Below are 20,985 nucleotides of genomic sequence, written 5' to 3'. Positions count from 1 at the left end.
TAGAGTTCCAAAGAATAGCAAGGAGAGATAAGACAGCCTTCCTCAGTGATCAGTCCAAAGAAATAGAGCAAAACAATAGAATGGGAAAAACTAGAGATCTCTTCAAGAAAATTAGAGATACCAAGAGAACATTTCATGAAAAGATGGGCACAATACAGGATAGAACTGGTATGGACCCAACAGAAGCAGAAGAGATTAAAAAGAGGTGGCAAGAATACACAGAAGAACTGTACAAAAAGATCTTCATGACCCAGATAATCATGATGGTGTGATCACTCATCTAGAGCCAGACATCCTGGAATGTGAAGTCAAGTGGGTCTTAGAAAGCATCACTACGAACAAAGCTAGTGGAGGTGATGGCATTCCAGTTGAGCTCTTTCAAATCCTAAAAGATGATGCTGTGGAAAGTGCTGCACTCAATATGCCAGCAAATTTGGAAAACTCAGCAGTGGCCACAGGACTGGAAAAGGTCAGTTTTCATTCCAATCCCAAAGAAAGGCAATGCCAAAAAATGCTCAAACTAGTAAAGTAATGCTCTCACACACTAGTAAAGTAATGCTTTAAATTCTCCAAGCCAGGATTCAACAGTACGTGAACCATGAACTTCCAGATGTTCAAGGTGGTTTTAGAAAAGGTAGAGGAACCAGAAATCAAATTGCCAACATCCATTGGATCATTGAAAAAGCAAGAGAGTTCCAGAAAAGCATCTACTTCTGCTTCTTTGACGACACCAAAGGCTTTGACTGTGTGGATCACAACAAACCGTGGAAAATTATGAAAGAGATGGGAATACCAGACCACCTGACCTGCCTCTTGAGAAATCTGTATGCAGGTCAGGAAGCAACAATTAGAACTGGACATGGAACAACCGACTGGTTCCAAATACAAAAAGGAGTACGTCAAGGCTGTATATTGTCACTCTGCTTATTTAATTTATATGCAGAGTACATCATAGAAACCCTGGACTGGATGAAGCACAAGCTAGAATGAAGATTGCCAGGAGAAATATCAATAACCTCAGATATGTAGATGACACCACCCTTATGGCAGAAAGTGAAGAAGAACTAAAGAGCCTCTTGAACAAACTGAAAGAGGAGAGTGAAAAAGTTGGCTTAAAACTCAACATTCAGAAAGCTAAAGTCATGGCATCCAGTCACATCACTTCATGGCACATAGATGGGGAAACAGAGGAAACAGTGGCTGACTTTATTTTCTTGGGCTCCAAAATCACTGCAGATGGTGACTGCAGCCATGAAATTAAAAGATGCTTGCTCCTTGGAAGAAAAGTTATGACGAACTTAGACAGCATATTAAAAAGCAGAGACATTACTTTGCCAACAAAGGTCCATCTAGTCAAAGCTATGGTTTTTCCAGTAGTTATCTATGTATGTGACATTTGGACCATAAAGAAAGCTGAGTATCGAGAATTGATGCTTTTGAACTGTGGTGTTGGAGAAGACTCTTGAGAGTCCCTTGGACTGCAAGGAGATCCAACCAGTCCATCCTAAAGGAGATCAGTCCTGGGTGTTCATTGGAAGGACTGATGTTGAAGCTGAAACTCCAATCCTTTGGCCACCTGATGCAGAGAACGGACTCATTTGAAAAGACCCTGATGCTGGGAAAGATTGAAGGTGGGAGGAGAAGGGGACGACAGAGGATTAGATGGTTGGATGGCATCACCAACTCAATGGACATGAGTTTGAGTAAACTCCGGAAGTTGGTGATGGACAGGGAGGCCTGGCGGGCTGCAGTCCATGGGCTCGCAAAGAGTCGGACATGACTGAGTGACTGAACTGAACTGAACTATGTTGGAAATCCAGATGTCTTTTATCCTTCATAGCTGCTTTCAAAAATAGCAGATTCCCATCTTATTCATTTCTAAGGGTCTGAACGTGTAACCTTGGAGTGGTGTTGCCTGTGAAAAGGCATGTGTGTGCTCACATACCTGGAAATGGATAAATTGTAGTAACCAAGAACTTTTATACCATTCACCATGTGTAGGTGCTGACCGGAAATTATTTCTGTGCTTAGAATCTTTCCAGGTGTGCTCACAATCCTTTAGTTTGTAAGACGCTCATTGCCCTGAGCCCCTGAGGCTCCTCTGATTGTGTTTCTTCCAGGATTCATTCTATTCTGTCACTTGATAGGATGGCAAGTGAATGTCTGCCTCCCAGTTTGTAGCTGTCTGGCTCGCCTACCTTTTAGATGTCACACCTGCCTTGCAGGGATGTCTGAAGGGTAACAGCATCAACATCATAGAGCACTCGGGGCTCCTTTTTCTGATGCCCTTGAGTTTCTTTCTTTGGTGCTGTTACTGGTGCACCCTTGTCACTGGGCACTCGGTCGCCTCCCCTCGTGGTTGCCATATTTGCCTGGTTGCAGGTAAGAGCCCCATAGACTTATATCCCATAAGCTCTAGAAATGAGCAGCTGTAAGAACTCAGCACACTTGCCTAGATGGTGCATTTCCTTTTAAGAAACAGAGGCACTGGGAAACTTTTTAAAATGCGTTGTGACAAGAACCCCAGTGCAGAGCTGCCTTAGCTAGAGAATGGTGGAGTGGGGAGCCCAGGACCTGCTGAACTTCCTTGATCCCCATCCCACCCTCATCCACCCTAAAAAGTGTGACTAGAAACTCAGGGGCTCAAGAAACAGAATTTGAAGTGTCCAGACCTCTTTCTCTTCTTCTAAAGATGAGCTTTGGAGCCCAAGTGGCGGCACAGAGAGCTTCTTTTCCTTGGCAAATGGCCTCCTGGAGCAGTGGCGAGAAAGTCATTTCAATCATATCTCTCTTTCTGATTCTACCCAGTGTGTACCCATGTGAGTATGAGTGCTCACTCAAGTCTACCCTAGATACAAGCTAAATGCTGAATGTGTGTGATCTCGTTAGTCTTTATTTTATAGACATCCATTTATTTATTTATTGACCACACCACATGGCATGTGGAGGGAAGATCCCCTGGAGAAGGAAATGGCGACGCACTCCAGTGTACTTCCCTGGGAAATCCCATGGACAGAGGAGCCTGGCGGGCTACAGTCCATAGGGTCGCCAACAGTCAGACGCGACTGAAGCGACTTAGCACACGTGGCATGCGAAATCTTAGTTCTCCAACCAGGGGTCAAACTCGGGCCTCCTGCTTTGGGAGTGCAGAGTCCTAACCACTGGATTGCCAGGGAAGCCCTCTCATTAGTCTTTTCAGCAGATTGGAGAAGGCAGGCAGGTCGCTTGCCCAAGGCCACTCATCTAGTGAGTGGTTTAGAATACAGACCAGATCATTTCACCCTCTCCTCGCCATCCAGTTACCATGATAATAACACTCTGCATGTCTAGGCCAGCCAGCTCATTTACAAGATTTAACTTGGTGCCTGGCACCATATTCCTACTGAAGCAACTTCAAAATTAAAGGTGTGAAACAGTGCCAGCCAAGTGTTAGTGGTGCCCAATATGGAGACAGCTCTTGAACCAGCACTCTGTCTTACATGAGCTTGGTATTTAGGCTAATTATTAGGTTGTTGTTCAGTCACTAAGTCATGTCCGACTCTGTGACCCCATGGGCTGCAGCACACCAGGCTTCCCTGTCTTTCACTGTCTCCCAGTTTACTCAAACTCAAATTCATTGAGTCGGTGATGCCATCCAACTATCTCATCCTCTGTTGCCCGCTTCTCCTGCCCTCAATCTTTCCCAGCATCAGAGTCTTTTCCAATGAGTCAGCTCTTTGCATCACATGACCAAAGTATTGGAGCTTCAGCTTTAGCATCAGTCCTTCCAGTGAATATTTAGGGTTGATTTCCTTTAGGATTGACTTATTTGATTTCCTTGCTGTGTAAGGAACTCTCAAGAGTCTTCTCAAGCAGCACAGTTCAAAAGCATTAATTCTTTGACACTCAGCTTTCTTTATGGTCCAACTCTCACATCCATACATGACTACTGGAAAAACCATAGCTTTGACTATATGGACATTTGTCAGCAAAATGATGTCTCTGCTTTAGAATACATGGTCTAGGTTTGTCATAGCTTTTCTTCCAAGGAGCAAGTGTCTTTTAATTTTGTGACTGCAGTTACTGTCCGTGGTGATTTTGGAGCCTAGGAAAATAAAATCTGCCGCAGTTTCCACTTTTTCCTTCTCTGTTTTCCATGAAGTGATGGTACTGCTACTAAGTCGCTTCAGTAGTGTCCAACTCTGTGCGACCCCATAGACGGCAGCCCACCAGGCTCCCCCATCCCTGGGATTCTCCAGGCAAGAACACTGGAGTGGGTTGCCATTTCCTTCTCCAATGCATGAAAGTAAAAAGTGAAAGTGAAGTCACTCAGTCGTGTCCAACTGTTAGCGACCCCATGGACTGCAGCCTACCAGGCTCCTCCATCCATGGGATTTTCCAGGCAAGAGTACTGGAGTGGGGTGCCATTGCCTTCTCTGTACCAGATGCCATAATCTTTGTTTTCTTAATATTGAGTTTTAAGGCAGCTTTTTCACTCTCCTCTTTCACCCTCATCAAGAGGCTGTTTAGTTTCTCTTTGCTTTCTGCCATTAGAGTGGTATCATCTGCATATTTGAGGTTGTTGGTATTTCTCCCATCAGTCTTGATTCCAGCCTGTGATTCATCCAGCCTTACATTTCACATGATGCACTCTGCATAAAACTTAAATAAGCAAGGTGACAATATAGAGCCTGGACGTACTTTCTTCCCAGTTTTGAACCAGTCCGTTGTTCCATGTCCAGTTCTAACTGTTGCTTCTTGACCTGCATACAGCTTTCTCAGGGAGCAGATAAGGTGGTCTAGTATTCCCGTTTCCTGAAGGATTTTCCACAGTTTTTGTGATCCACAAAGTCAAAGGCTTTAGCGTAGTCAGGGAAGCAGAAGTGGATGTTTTTCTGGAATTCCCTTGCTTTTTCTGTGATCCAGCGAATGTTGGCAATTTGGTCTCTGGTTCCTCTGCCTTTCCTAAATCCAGCTTGTACATCTGGAAGTTCTCGTTTCATGTACTATTGAAGCCTAGCTTGAAGGATTTTGAGCATTACCTTGCTAGCATGTGAAATGAGCACAATTGTATGGTAGTCTGAACATCCTTTGGGATTGCCTTTCTTTGGGATTGGAATGAAAACTGACCTTTCCAGTCCTGTGACCACTGCTGAGTTTTTCAAATTTGCTGGTATATTGAGTGCAACACTTTACTAACAGCATAAACTTTTAGGATTTTAAATAGCTCAACTGGAATTCCATCACCTCCACTAGCTTTGTTGGAAGTAATGCTTCCTAAGGCCCACTTGACTTTACACTCCAGGATGTCTGGCTCTAGATAGTGATGACACCATCGTGGTTATCTGGGTCATTAAGAGCTGTTTTGTATAGTTCTGTGTATTCTTGCCACCTCTTCTTAATCTCTTCTGCTTCTGTTAGGTCCTCACCATTTTTGTCCTTTATTGTGCCCATTTTTCCATGAAATGTTCCCTTGGTATCTCTGATTTTCTTGAAGAGCTCTCTAGTCTTTCCCATTCTATTGTTTTCCTCTATTTCTTTGCATTGTTCTCTGAGGAAGGCTTTCTTATTTCTCCTTGCTATTCTCTGGAACTCGGTAAATCTTTCCCTTTCTCCTTTGTCTGTTGCTTCTCTTCTTTTCTCAGCTATTTGTAAGCCTTTCTCAGACAACCACTTTGCCTTCTTCCATTTCTTTTTCTTTGAGATGGTTTTGGTCACAGCTTCCTGTTCTTCAGACACTCCATCTACCAGATTTAATCCCTTGAATCTACTTGTCACTTCCACTGTATAGTCATAGGGATTTGATTTAGGTCATACCTGAATGGCCTAGTGGTTTTCCCTACTTTCTTCAATTTAAGCCTGAAGTTTTGCAATAAGGAGCTGATGATCTGAGCCACAGTCAGCTCCCGGTCTTGTTTTTGCTGACTGCATAGAGCTTCTCTGTCATCAGCTGCAAAGAATATCATCAATCTAATTTCAGCATTGCCCATCTGGTGATGTCCATGTGTAAAGTCATCTCTTGTGTTGTTGGAAGAGGGTGTTTGCTATGACCAGTGTATGCTCTGGCAAAGCTCCTTTAGACTTTGCCCTGCTTCATTTTGTATTCCAAGGACAAACTTGCCTATTACTCCAGGTATCTCTTGACTTCCTACTTTTGCATTCCAATCGCTTGTGATGAAAAGGACATCTTTTTTTGGTGTTAGTTCTAAAAGGTACTGTAAATCTTCATAGAACCATTCAACTTCAGCTTCTTTGTCATTAGTGGTTGGGGCATAGAGTTGGATTACTGTGATGTTGAATGGTTTGCCTTGGAAGCAAACCAAGATCATTTTTGAGACAGCATCCAAGTACTGCATTTTCAACTCTTCTGTTGACTATGAGGGCTACTGCATTTCCTCTAACAGATTTTTGCCCACAGTAGTAGATACATTGGTCATCTGAATTAAATTTGCTGATTCCTGTCCATTTTAGTTCACTGATTTCTAAAATGTTATGTTCACATTTTAGGAATTATTTAGGCTAATTATTATAAATAATAATAATTTAGGTAGTGCTAATGAGCTCAAAACCAAAGCTTAACTAGTCTCATAACTAGAGGTCAGATCATCCAGAAACACTGTGCTTTACCACCCAGAGTTTAATGTGGTGATTTTTGCCATCCTTTAAATATAATTCATTCTTAGATTAGACTTCATAAATCATCATTTCCTATTGAGGGGTTAGGCAGAGGTGAGAGGGAAAACAATGAATGTTTCATTTGTGCTAGAAATCCTTTAATCTTCTTGGACCCAAGTTTCCCCAGGTCTGTTTTTTAAATCTAAAGTCTGACTTCCTTCCAGTATTATTTTATATTCTTATTAATCTTTTCAATGATGAAATAGAGCTTAGCTCATTAAATTTTCCTGTGTCTTCACCTGTGGTTGGTGACTATGGCTAAGAGAATGAAATTAAGATTCAAAATGGTTTTTTAATAGCTGTGTTATGTTAGATGGATGTAGACTGGATATAGTTCAGGACTAATAAGCTCAGGGTAATTGACTTATGGGGGTAGAAAACCTGAAGCATTTCAAAAAGGGGAGCCTGCAGCAGTGTCCAGCCATGTGCTACATGAGCACACCATATGGATTTAGAATCTGAGAGAGATGCGGTCATAGACGCTTTGTGAGGGTCAAGTTTTTATTTGCATTTACTGTTGAATTTGGAAACATGCAACTGAAGCATGATGAAATCCAGGAAAGAGCTTCAGAAATGATTAAAAGCTTGGAAGGCCGATTCTATAATGAAACCACTTACAGGGACTAGATTTCTTTACCAAGATGAGATACAACTTAATTATAGCATCTAAGCATATGATTGAAAACAGTATTTGTTCATTCAAGCTAATATGTATTAGCCAGTATGGAGACAAAAATGGTCCTTTCCTGCAGCGAGGGAGATTCTCTGTTTCAAGTTAGAAGGGAGTAGGGGGTAGGGGAAGCCTAAAAGGGAGTCAAAGTGTACCTAAACACTGAAAATTCTTGAGGATTAAGGTTATAAGAACCCAGGTGCCTGGTAATTGAGGGAACATGGGGACTCCTGCTCAGAGCCTAAAGAAGAAAGAGGAATCATATATCTATAGGGATGATTGGAGCATCGCAGGGTTTTTGATGTAAAAGCATAGAAGTCTTTTCTAGTATTGATTCTGAGATACCGTCTTTAACCCCTGGAAGTAACAGAACAGTTGACTCTTGAGAATTCCTTTTGGATTATTTTCAAATCTGTCATCCATTCACTGAATTATCCCAAAATGCTTCCTAAGGAAATATAGTTCCCACCCCTCCCTCCAACAAATCCTGCTGGAATTTTTATTGGGATTACAGTGATTCACTGATTTAGTTCCTGAATAATTGACATCATTACAACACCAAGCCTCCAATCCATGACCAGAGTACTTCGCTATATTGTTTGAGGTCTTTTTTTTTAATATAAATTTGTTTATTTTAATTGGAGGTTAATTACTTTCCAGTATTGGTGGTCTTGTGTTTTCCTCATCAGAGTATTCTACTTTTCATTATGGAGATCCCATCCACCTTTCACTAGATGAATCTCTAGGTATGAGAGATTTCCACTCTCCATGGCACAAGAAGCAAAGCAATAAGCAACGTTTCCTTTCCCAGGGAGTTAAGGTCCCTTGTCTAACCGTCCAGGTAGAAAAGGTATAATATCTTCACTGCAGGAAACCTAATTTCAGAGTCCAAGCATTGCAGCCCAGAAACGATTCTTCTCATCTAACGTAAATCTCTCTGGTTGGCATTTCAGCTTATTTTCCTTCTGTTTAGTTTACAGTTTGCCTTACACAACGGTTTCCTATCTAGCAGGCTGCTATTTGAATCAGCAAGCAGATATTTCTATGCTGCATGTAAAAATAGGGATAACATTTATTAGGAGGGAATTTGCTCATGATTCAGTCTTGCATTCAAAAACTACAATAAAAATCTAATTTTATTTTTTAACTATATGTGCTTAGCTAAAAAGACCAAAAGAAAATGCTTATTGGCGGTTACCTCTGGGTGACTAGCTTATGGATTATTTTTATTCCTGTCTGCATTGTCAGATTTTTATGATAAACATGCATTATCTTTGTACTAAGAAAAAAATAAGCATGTTAAATTGAAAGAAATTAAAACTATGTATTAAAATGACTGGCTCAGGAATTCCCTGGCATCCCAGTGGTTAGGACTCTGTGCTTTCATTATCAAGGGTGCAATTTCAATCCCTAGTGGGGGAACTAAGATCCCTCAAGCTGTGTTGCATGGCCAAAAAAAATTAAACAAATGACTTGCTCAATTTACTTCGCCTTCTTGGTGCAAAATATTTATTAAAGTTTGCTAGTGAAATTAAAATGGATGTGCAACATATCTTAAGATAATCAAGGAAGAGAAAATTCTCTTTCAGGCATATACATTTCCCTGCCAGTCTTTCTGACCAGTTGCAAATTACCCAGAGTGCTGAGTTGTTCCTCAAGCTTGGAGCCCCAAGCACCTGTTTTATTTCACACTCCCTTGATTCCAGGGGTAAATCCCACATCCACAGCATGGGCTTCGGTTCAGTTCCTTTGTGGTCCAGATGTGCATCCCTTCATCGACTGGCCTGGTAACCCTGCTGTTAATTGACAGGTTCTCAGGAATCGGATAGCTCTCAGTCGGCCAAGAAAGACATGCTGGCGGCCTTGAAATCCAGGCAGGAAGCTCTGGAGGAAACGCTGCGCCAGCGGCTGGAGGAGCTGAAGAAACTCTGCCTCCGAGAAGCAGTGAGTACCCCGGTTCTTCCTGTGCACTCATCTGCGCTCGTGTGTTTATACAAGGCAAGGGTGGGCGTCACCATGGGCATAAGAGGGAAGCAGGATCACTTCTGTTGATGACACCCAGCCCCTGGGATGAGCATCCCTCATCTTGGACCACAGTGAAACACTCTGACAGCAGTGAAAGCACGTCTTGGCAGAATTCCCAGTGAGAACCTCCCCCCAGGGGCCAAATGACAAGTAGTGATAACAGTCATGATAGCAAGGTAAACAGCAACATTTGCATGGCACCTCATAGTTTATAAAGCAGGTCCTCATATGACAGGACCATGTTGGATGGAATGGTTTGCCATCTTCCTAAGACTTTTTGCCTGAGTTTATCAGTGTTATGGCTTTTGTTTCTCTTGAGTCTATTTCAGATTTATCTTTGTTGAGATCATAGTGAGAAGCACCTTTGGGGATCAACAAGGAAATCAGGATTTCATCTGATATATCTTTAAAACTCATGATCTGGTGTGTGTCTTTTAGTGTTTTTTTTTTTTGGTAGATGATGCTTTTTTTCCTTTAGTTTTTTCTGTTTTGTTTGTTTGTTTTTACAGTAGGTCTTTGGTTATCTATTTTAAATATATCAGTGTCTACATGTCAATCCCCAAACACCCAATCTGTACCCCCCTGGGTAATCATAAATTCATTCTGTAAGTCTGTGAATCTGTTTCTGCTTTGTAAATAAGTTCATTTGTATCTTTTTTTTTTTAATTTCACATTTGAGTGATGTCGTATGATATTTGTCTTTCTCTGTGTGGCTCACTTCACTTTGAGTGACAGTCTCCAGGCCCATCCATGTTGCTGCAGATGTCATTATTTCCTTCTTTTGATGACTGAGTGATAGTCCATTTTATCTGTGTGCCACATCTTCTTTATCCATTCATCTCTCAGTGGACTTCCAGGTTGCCTCCACGTCTTGGCTACCACAGACAGTACTGCAGTGAACACTGGGGTGCATGTATACTTTCGAAAAAAGTTCTTCTGGTTTCAGAAAAGTTTTTTTCCAGATACATGCCCAGGAGTTGAATTGCTTCTAGACATAAATCTGGATCATATGGTAGCTCTATTTTCACTTTTTTGAGGAACCTCCATACTGTTTTCCACAGTGGCTGCACCAATTTACATTCCCACCAACAGTGTAGGAAGGTTCCCTTTTCTCCACACCCTCTCCAGTGTTATTTGTAGACTTTTTGATGACGGCCATTGAGACTGGTGTGAGGTGATACCTCACTGTAGTTACGGTTTATATTTCCCTAATAATTAGTGATATTGAGCATCTTTTCATGTGTTTTTTTGGCCATCTGTATGTTTTCTTTGTAGAAATGTCTATTTAGGTCTTTGGCCTATTTTTTGATTGGGTTGTTTACTTTTTGGATATTGAGTTGCATGAGCTGTTTGTAAATGAAATCTTAGCCTAATCATCTAAAAAATATTCTAATTTATGCAAAGCAATGCTTCCTCAGGTATACATACACACACACACACACACACATACACACACACACACACACACACACACTAGTCTCGCATCTCATTGAGATTTAGGGGCTGTAGCAGATCACTATTTATATTTATTTGTGTGTCTTTTTCCACCACCTTCTGCTTATTCCACAGTTCTTAGTTATGTTTGAAAGCTTGATTTCTTTTAATGCAATTCACATTACTGTGAGCATGCTTGCACACGGATACAGTGGGGTGGGAACCCTTGGGGGAGAGAGAGTCCTGCATGTAACAGTACAAGGAGCTTTGTTGGTCAAAAACTCCCAAAGGGAAGTGGAAAGGTGTTCCCAAGCTAACTTGAAGAGTGTTACTCCCCTCCCCCAATCATAATGCCTTACTCCAGGAAGAATGAAAGCAGGGGCCACAGAAGGAGATCACATTACAGTTCAACTTGGCTTAATTATGCTCTGGATTGATTTAAACCGGAGCCAGCTCAAAGCAGACCCACATTAGTGCAAATCCTTTGCAAATCTTGGGGAAAGCAGTTGGCCCGGCTGGGGGATGTGCTCTGTGATACTGTTAATATCAGCAAGCTTTTTTATAAAGAATGTGTTGGAAAGACTGAGACAACATGGGTGTGGATATCTGCAGTTGTTAATTTGTAAAGTCTTATTTTGCTTTTAATAAAGGCAGCATCCTTAAACCCAGCAGGGAACCAGCACTAGAAAACTAGTGAAACATGTCCGGGCAAGGTTAGCGTGTCTGTTAAAGGTCTGCAGGCCTCTCTTAAATATAAAAGCAAAATAAGGAAAACAAAGCTCTTACTTTTTGTAATGTGGACACCAGAAAATAGAGCTCGAATGGCAGAAATGACTTCACAAGAAGCCGGTCACAGTCTCCCACCTCCTCTGAACTCAGGGGACAGGAGAACTTGTCTCCTGACAGTCCTGCTCTTTCTGTGTCCTCCACACATCATGCCCCTCAGTTCAGGGTATCAAGAAGCTTTTTGTCATCCGGGGCATGTGGCAGCCCGAATGAGATGCAGTGGGAGTGTTTGGCAGAATATAACTGACATAAGAATAGAAGGGAAACCGGGTCTATTGAGCCTCTCACCAAAGTGTGTTAAATTCCCCTTTCACCAGCAGCTCTGGTTACACGTGAAATCAGATTAAATATGGAGAATCAAGGCCTGGACTCAAATACCTTCAAGCAGATGGTGGAAAATCAGTAGCCTCATTTTTTAAAAAAGATATTTTGTTTTAAAACCACAGCCTTTTTTTTTGTCTTCTTTGAAGTTTTATTTCATTATTCTCAGAAGGCTTGGTACTGTTGCTGGGACGATACAGATTCTCAATTTGCAGTAATTATCAATACAACTTTTCAATATTTCCTCTTCCATTGTAGTATCTTACAATGGAAGAGGAAATTTAGAGACAGCCTTTAAATTTTTCATAGATTTTTAAAAAATTTTATTTTATGTTGGACTGGAATTGATCTGCAATTTTGTGTTAGAAAACCACAGACTCTTTAGAGTTTTTAATCAATGCCCATTTTAACAACTTTTCCCTTCTTTTTTAAGTCACAAAGTCAAAAAGAAAGTCACAACAACATAAAATCCTCTATCTGTCATGTTATTTATAGGCAGACTTTCAGGGCAGTAGATAAAAATGTTGTTGAGTAAACACATAACTGCTTGGGAGACATTTGAACCACGTTTAAAAAAAGAAGAGAGAGAGAAAAAAAAAAAACCACAAGGAAGAAAACTGCAGAGCATTTTGTACTCAAAGAGTTGGCCATTGTGCTCTGAAACGCTTACACTGGGGAATAAAAAGCCCAAGAGGTCATTTCCTGATGGCCTGAACCCAGGAGGAGAGGCCTGGGATCGCAGGGAGTAGGTGTGCTTGTACATGCCAGGTGTATCCACACATGCACTCACACATACACACAACCCATCATGTACAGACACACACCCAGTGACACACACAGTAGTGGCAGAGAAGCCAGATCACTCCTTCTGTTGGAAGGCCAGTCTGCCCCTGGAATCTAATGATCAGGGCTCACCTGCCCATAGGAGGCTCCCTGGCATAGAATTTTCTGCGTGAGTGACAGATGTTCCCAAGAAGAGCTTGCACTGGGTCTTTATGTAGCATCCATGTTGGTTTGAGACTAGAGACCAGGGCTCGGTTCTGCCTGGAAGGGCTACCTGTGCCTTGGAGGCAGGCAGTGGGTTTCCCAGGCTTTTCTGGAAGTGACTCCTTGCAATAGACACCTGGGCTCCACTAGGTGGGTTAGCTGCTGACTCAAATATAATCTTTATTCAGCCCAAAGTTAACCACTCATAGAGAGCCTAATCCTAACCATGAATCATCCCACAGACCTCTCTTTGCCTTTTCCTAGGACAATTGTCCCCATGGTGGTCTGCCCACTAAATTCACTGTCCTTCTACTCACAACAGTTAGATTTCCAGAGCCCCAAAGGCACATACACCAGATGTTTTTAAATAGCTTTGTCAGTAGTATGGATTATGTTTCACTTTCAACTGAAACTCAGATCTGTACACATTTAATTTCTTTTGAGCTCAGCCTGTTCCTTGAGCATCCGGCCAGAGTGGAATAATTATTACTCATATTCAGGTTTTAAATAATGTAATAATGCCCTTTTCTGGGATTTGCCCAATAGATGCCAATCTTCCTAAGAAAGCTCATTTTAAACTTTGATACTTGAGAGGGAAGAGTTGATGCAGTGAAAAGAACCAGAGTTTAGACCCAGAAAGACCAGCGACCTCATGTCGCCACTGCTCTTACTGGCTGTGCAGCCTCGCCGGGCACTCAGTAGACACGCCAGACATGCGTGTGAACTTAACAAGTGAAAGAAATTCGGGTTTTTATGATGCATACCAACAGTGACTTAACTTACCTGATAGGAATTTACTTTGGGAAAAACTTTTCCAAGTGCTTCTATTCTGTAAAAGAAGGACTGCTCTCATACATTTGTAGAAATGAAATCGCACTGTAGGAACTCCTGTTAACCTTAATATTGTGTAAGGTTATGGTTTCAAATCTATGTATTGGATCTGCACTTTGAAGAGTGTGCATGTGTGTATGCGTGTGTGTGTGCGTGTGTGGGGGGGGGGATGCATGCGTGTGTCCATGTCCTAGAAGCCAGTCATGGGCGCTCTGCTGACCCCTCCTCCCCTGATGTCACACCTCTACAGGAGCTGACGGGCAAACTGCCTGTAGAGTATCCTCTGGATCCAGGAGAGGAACCACCCATTGTTCGAAGAAGAATTGGGACATCGTTCAAGCTGGATGAGCAGAAAATCTTGCCTAAAGGAGAGGTGTGTGTTTCTTCTCTCTGTGGCTCGATTCTCTGATTCCTGCCTTACTGGCCTATTTGTGAGGACCCCAGGGTTTTCTCTAATGATGTTTCATTCTACCCAACACCGCACCCTCTTTTCCTCCTGAGTAGCCCTCCTGTAATCTTTTCTTAAGGTATCTGTTTGGTCAGTATTCTGTGTCCGTTGGTAGGGTCGGTTACCTGTGTTAATCTGAAAGCATTTTGATTTCTGCAGAGGCTGTGTGTCTGACTCAGTAGGCCTGTCGCAGGCAGCAAAGTTAACGGGAGGATATTCCCTAACAGTCATGTGTGCTTCTCCCGGCTCTTTGTCACTGAGAGCCGAGTGTGCTGTGTGATCTATGAGAGAAAACAATCAAAAAGGAAGAATGCCGAGGCCATGTCCGCAGGTGCAGGGGTGCTGCCCTCGTTGCTGTTCAGTCACTCAGTTGTGTCTGACTCTTTGTGACCTCATGGACTGCAGCATGCCAGGCTTCCCCGTCCTTCATCATCTCCCAGAGCTTGATCAAACTCATATCCATTGAATCAGTAATGCCATCCAACCATCTCATCCTCTGTCACCGGCTTTTCCTCATGCCCTCAGTCTTTCCCAGCATCAGAGTGTTGTCCAGTGAGCCTTGGGCACCCAGTTGGTTAATAAGTTATCCAGTCTCAGAGCAAGAGAAATTCAAGGCCAGGCACACCTCAGGCCCCAGGGGCACGTCCCGGAAATGGCTTTCCAAATTTATTCCGAATACAGTTACTCATTATAATACTATTGAACAGAGGGTTTCAAAGGGCAGGAATCAGAGCCAGTGGAGAAGGGAATTCTGTACGGGCTTAGTGTTTTTAAAAAGAGAACCCGATGTTGTCACATAACACGTGCAGTGGTTGAGTGTAGGGGCAAACACACATGACATGGAGACGACTGAGGGGCGCGAGCAGCCTCCTGAAATCTGTAATAGCAGCCTCCCAACCCCAGGCAGTGGGGGGAACCGGTGGATGCACCAGAACCCTTCACCCAAACCTGGAGGCAGTTTTCCTCTTCTGTAGAACGAAGGCCATGACCCTCATTTCTCCAGACTGTCGTTGGGATTAAGTGAGCAAGTGGACGGAGAATATTTAACTCAGTATTGACAAACGCTAGATGCTTGGTAACCATGAGGGGTGTTGGAGGAGGGGTGCTGGGCTGTGGGTGGGCCTGGGACTTTATCAGAGTCAGAACTGGGGTGCAGGCGGTGCGATTTAAAGAACCAGCTGGTGGAGTATTTCTCAAACCTGGCTGTCATCAGAAATGCCCGGAGACTTCCACTCCTCTTGTACTGGTCAGACACCTGCACTGAACTTTCCAGGGGAGACCCCACTTGAGTGAACACCCCACCCTACCCATGCCCTATTGTTCTTCCCACGTTCCCATCACGCCTTCTCACAGTGCCTCTGTCACACTTCCCAGTAAAAGATGACTCGGCTCCCAAAGAATCCTTGTCTCCTGCAGATGTCATCAGCAGATGCCTCTTTCTCCTGGGAATGCCCTTGACCTCCCTGTTCACACGCAGGCAGCCATCTCTGTGGACGAGCCGCCAGCCTTGTCCTTGGGTCGGTTTAAGTAGCAAAAGTGTGTCCTGGGCTCCCACAAAATCGCAGTCAGGGTCTTGGGCCAGAGCTATTCTGCCTGCCCAGGAGCAGCTGTGAGCTGAGGTCACTCTTGCAGACCGGGCTGTGTCCTTGGTGACTTTTTTGTCTTGAGGGTCTGGGCAAGAGTCCACCTGGTTATGGTTACTCTTCTCCAAGGATAAAGAAAGGCAGTGGGCATTTGAAGGACCCAGGGACTTTTATAGCCCCTTACTCGTTCCTTTCAGTCTCCCCCTGGGCCTGCCCCTTCAGGGCTCCACAGGAAGTGAAGTCCAGCTCAGAGTTTTGTGCCTGATGGAGGCACCCTGCCTGGCACACGGTGCCCACAGGTGAGGGTGGAGTATTTGGCCATTGACTAGGAAGTGCTGGCTCCAGCGAGCTCGGTGATCTGCTCTTCCATGGTTAGATCCATTCCTTTCAAGTTTTAGCCAGGCTGTGGATCCTCCAGAGCTACAGTGCAGGCTTGGGCTCCCCTGGTGTTGATGGTCTGGGTGGTGTCTGCAGAAGGGACCAGCTGAGCTGCAGAGAAGCCAGCAGTTAATCTGAACTCCCCCTTCATCCTCTGGGCCCACCAGGCACCTTCTGGCAGCCACAGTTGCATTTCTCCTGGGTTCAAAACCCTGTCTGAGGGAAAATTCATCCCCCTGCTCCTTTCAGCCAAAGTCAGGAGTAGAGGAAGAAGGGAGGGAGGCACACAGGAAAGGAAGGCATGCCCAAGATGATCCAAGGAGTAGGGGCCCAGCTCCACCACCCACCAGCCAGACTCACAGGGGGTCCCTGGTCATTCAGCAGAAGTTATGTGCAGAGCAGGTGTGTGTGGACAGCAGAGCTCACAGAAAAACATCTGAAGGAGGCATGATTAAGTAGGGATGAGGCCCAGCATGAGGGGCTCAAAATAGAGACAGAGGGCATGTGCTGTGGCTGGGGACAGCGGGGGTGGGGATGGGGATGTCCCTGTGAGTCCCCTGCTAGCAAACCCACAGAAGAGCACAGAGAGACCATGCCCCTAATGGAAAGCAGACGCCAACCCAGTGGGCCCTGGATTGCCTCTATGCTGGGTCTTCCAGAACGTTGCTGGAGACCTTGGAAATGAAACCTAGCGGCCCCCAGGCCTGAAAACTCCCTGCTTCTCAGTGACGGTGCCAGTCTCAGGGCTGATGGTTGTCCGCAGGATGGATCAGAGGCATAGAGTCTCAAAAGTGAGCGTGTCAAGGTCCCTGGCTGCCAGGGACTGGAAGAGCCAGTGCTGAGGGGCCAGGCCCAGCTGGGGTGGGCACTGAGGCCTCTGGTTCCCTAGTGTGCCAGTCTTGCGGGGCGGGGCGGGGGTGGGAGGATGGGCATCACCTGTTCAGCATCCACCTAAGTGCGGCCTCGGCTCCCCCTCCTACAGGAAGCCGAGTTGGAGCGCCTGGAGCGGGAATTTGCCATTCAGTCCCAGATTACAGAGGCCGCCCGCCGCCTGGCCAGTGACCCCAATGTCAGCAAAAAACTGAAGAAGCAGAGGAAAACCTCTTATCTGAACGCACTGAAGAAGCTGCAGGAGATCGAAAGCGCCATCAACGAGAACCGTGTCAAATCTGGGAAGAAACCCACCCAGAGGGCCTCGCTGATCATTGACGGTCAGTGCTAAGACCACTCCCTGCTGTGGGTGTCCCTTCCCCAACTGGCCTCAGGGGATGGGTGTCCCTGTCCAGAGCGTGGACCCAGAACCCAGACCCCTGAGTAACCGAGCAAGCTGCTGAGCTACCCCTGTGCGTTAATGTCTCCATCCATAAAATGAAGCTAGAAAGACCTGGTAGCAGTGAGAGCAATGAGATGCATTCAGAACCTGAGATAAAAGGGATTATACAAATCAAAGGAGTGTTATTACTCTTTATGGCCTCTTGGAAGTGTACTCCTCTCAGTCTCCTGAAAACTAAGTCCTCAGCCAGCCTAGGCTCCGACATCCTCAGGGACCTGGTCACCCTACCCAGGTCTGGAAGGAAAGGTGGGAGGCTGGGCTACCCCGAGGCCAGCACCCCTGCAGCCCTCTTTTGCCTCCATAGGCTTCCGTCCCACTGCTGAAGCTGGAGAGGTCTGGGCCTCCCCACTCTGATGGTCTAGAGCCCAAAACCCTGGTCCAGGAGGGGTTAGGAGCTGGGGAGACTATATTTGGTGAACACTAGAAGGGAAGAACCCAAAATTCATCACCAGCTCTCAAGTCTCTCCCAACTATCATGACCCTTTTTTTTTTTTTAAGTCAGTAAACTCTTTCTTTTAATGAGAGTATAGTTGTGTTGTATAACACTGCATTCCTTTTGTGTGCAGCAAAGTGAGTCACAAAAGACTAGATATATACATCTATTCTTTTTCAGATTCTTATCCATTACAGGTTATTACAGGATAATTTACTATAGTTCCCTGAATATAGTAGGTCCTTCCTTATCAATTTCTTTAAGATATATTATCAAGTATCCTTTCATAGTTTATACACATTTATCATACTTTTGCTCCAGGAGGACAGAAAGTAGAAGAGAGGTTATGAGGGGTTGGGGGAGGCGGACAGGGGAGTTACTGCTTTATGGGGACAGAGCTTTAGTTTGGGGAAGATGACAGAAGTTCTGGGCCTGGATGGTGGTGATGACTGCGCCACAGTGTGGATGTTCTTAAGTTCACTGAACTGTACAGCTAAAATGCTAAACTTTCTATTGTATATGTTTTACCACTGTGTATGTATATATTGCTGTAGCCTAAAACTGTGGGCATCCTGGGGAGGGGATAATAGACTGGCGACTCCAAGATGCTAGTCAAGGCTATGTATCCTAGCAGTTCATGGTTCATCAAGCAATACAGATAAAGAGAATTCTTAGTTCAAAGAGAGAAAGATCATAAAACAAATTTTTTGCTCTAGGAAATTTGAAATAACTGTCTGTCTGCCTCTTGCCCTATTGTCCTTGGTGAAGATGTTGTCATTTTTCCCTAAAAGAGCTGCAGTCAGCCTGCCTTCCTCTATCTTCTCTGCCTTTTGGGACTTCCTTCTGCACCCTTAAAGGGACCTGGCGGGGGGTGTCCCCAGCTCTGCAGAAACACCAGCAAAGCTGACAGAGTGTGGGAAGGACAGCTGAGGGACAGACGTCTTGCTGGTCGACCACAGAAGAGCATGATTCCCCCGCCTGCCCAGTGAGGGCCATTCTGTGAGGACAGCCGGCAGAGTCCGTCTGTAACTCACTCTCTGACCAGCTGGCAAATGGTCCCATCCAAGCTGTTAGCCATGTGTTTTACCTCCTTAAGAATATACCTTCTCCATTTTGCTGCCTGCTTGAAATAATGTTTCATCTTAAGAGCCCACTTGAAATGGAGTAATTCCCGTTTCTTCTTCCATGCCTTAGCCTGGTTTGTTATTTAAGAGATAAAAGGCTAAGCTTGGGATCTAAAGACCTGAGATCTTTTGCTGACTTAGCCAGGAGAGCAACACAGCTCTGGACAAGCCATCCCTCCCTAGATATCCCTCAGTTTCCCTAGCTGCTAAAGGAAGGGGATTATCTTTCTGTCTCCCTCTGGGTGTGTTCTCATGGTTAATTGAATGGTGTCTGTGAAAATAAGCTTCGGAGAGAGAAGCTGTACTTAGAAGCTTGTTTTTTCTGCTAATGGCTTAAGAAGTTTATTGAGAAGTCATTTACTGTCATATGAGCCAAACCAAGCTCCTCACCCTGGTTTTGCGTATGTAGAATAAATAGCAGGTCACTTCCTTGGGTTGAGTCGGAACGCGCCCTGAGATGGGCCGGGGCGATGATGTGGCCAGGCGGCCTTTATGCTGGATATTAAGCTGCTCAGTATTGCTGTCGCCAGTGAAACAAAGAACGGGCACATTGCAGTGTCAGGGATGGGGGGTGAGTCATGACCTACCACAGAGACTGTCAAAAGAAATGCCTAACAGCATTTTGATTGTGTTTCATGGGTTCTTTCTGATTAGAAAGAAATGGGATGGTGGGAAACTCAGCGATGTTCACAGATGGAGCTCTGTCTAAGGGATGTGTTTAACTCATACTTTTATGCTTTTTGTCTTCCCAGATGGAAATATTGCCAGTGAAGACAGTTCCCTGTCAGATGCCCTTGTTCTTGAAGATGGTATGTTGTCTGTTTCCTGCTTGAGAACTCAGAGCATAGATTAAACTGGGATTAAGCTGAATGTAGTCTGGGAGAGCCTGGGATTAAGCTATATGTAGTCTGAAACAGCTCAATGGAAAGCCAGGAGCCGGATCAAGATGGCACTGGGTTCCCTGTGATTCTTTCACTTCTCAGCGGTCACCTATTTGGCTGAGAGTGGGTGGGCACTACAGAAACACATGCCTATTGGAATTTCATCATGTCTTGGGGCCTGAAGGTAAGAGTTAAGGTGATGGTGAGTGGTTTGAGTTGTTTGGTCGTGTCCAGCTCTTTGTGACTCCATGCACTGCAGCACGCCAGGCTTCCCTGTCTCCTGGAGTTTGCTCAAACTCGTGTCCATTGAGTTGGTGATGCTATCCAAGTGAGTGGATGGTGTTCGAATTTTTTAGTTGCCAAAACCACATTTTTACCTGAACAGATGATTTAAACACCATGTATAGTTTCCTTTTGAGTATAATTTCTGGAGGAAAGAAGTGGACATTGGTTTGGGTCATAAAGACTGAAACCTGCTAGGAGAGCCTACGGGCAGCCAGAAGAAAGCAAGTCTCTATACCTTCCTGAGAAATGGTGAAAGTGAAAGAAAGATGTCCCTTTAGACTCCTGGCACCTAGAAAGCTGTCTTCTTATTTCTCATTGACCTCCAAAAACCTGGTGATTCTCAGGATATTTTCTTGGGAAATTCTTACAAAACTAGAAGCGATCGCACACCTACCACCCCCCAACCCCAGCCCACCATCACCACCACCACCACCAATCAGGGAAGAAGGAATTCCAAACATAAAACCATATTAGAGAATGTTCCCATGAATTTAAGCCCAACCTGGGGAGGTCAGGGCATTAATGACATGGAAATATGGGATTGGCCAAAAAGGTCATCCAGGTTTTTCTGTAAGATCTTTTTGGGGAAAAAAAAATCTTTTTTGGCCAATCCATTGTATTAAGTGGTAATTATTTATTTTTTTGCCCTTTGGGAAAACTTAAGGTGGCAAGGGGTGATTCAGACAGAAAACGTGGAAGATCTTGCTCCTAGTCATAATGATAACTATAAGGATAATATTCGTTGTCATTGATGTGAGATGAGGCTGGCAGGGTACTTACCCAGTTGTCTTGGTCCTGCTATTTGCAATCAG

At 44.4% G+C, this 20,985-nt stretch overlaps 1 protein-coding gene across 1 annotated transcript in view; it reads left to right on the top strand.

The window, feature by feature from the left end:
* Nucleotides 1-20,985, top strand: part of FRMD4A (FERM domain containing 4A) — a 325,528-nt gene that overhangs the window by 283,453 nt on the left and 21,090 nt on the right. The window contains exons 15-18 of the mRNA XM_052650658.1: nucleotides 9,135-9,268; nucleotides 13,959-14,081; nucleotides 17,100-17,328; nucleotides 19,760-19,816. Of these exons, the coding sequence (XP_052506618.1) occupies nucleotides 9,135-9,268; nucleotides 13,959-14,081; nucleotides 17,100-17,328; nucleotides 19,760-19,816 (543 nt within the window). The remainder of the gene's footprint in view (nucleotides 1-9,134; nucleotides 9,269-13,958; nucleotides 14,082-17,099; nucleotides 17,329-19,759; nucleotides 19,817-20,985) is intronic.

The sequence above is a fragment of the Budorcas taxicolor genome, chromosome 13, assembly GCF_023091745.1.
Source record: "Budorcas taxicolor isolate Tak-1 chromosome 13, Takin1.1, whole genome shotgun sequence".
NCBI classification, from domain to species: domain Eukaryota; kingdom Metazoa; phylum Chordata; class Mammalia; order Artiodactyla; family Bovidae; genus Budorcas; species Budorcas taxicolor.
Note: the sequence above shows the minus strand (reverse complement) of the source record. Positions and strands in the feature narration are given on the sequence as shown.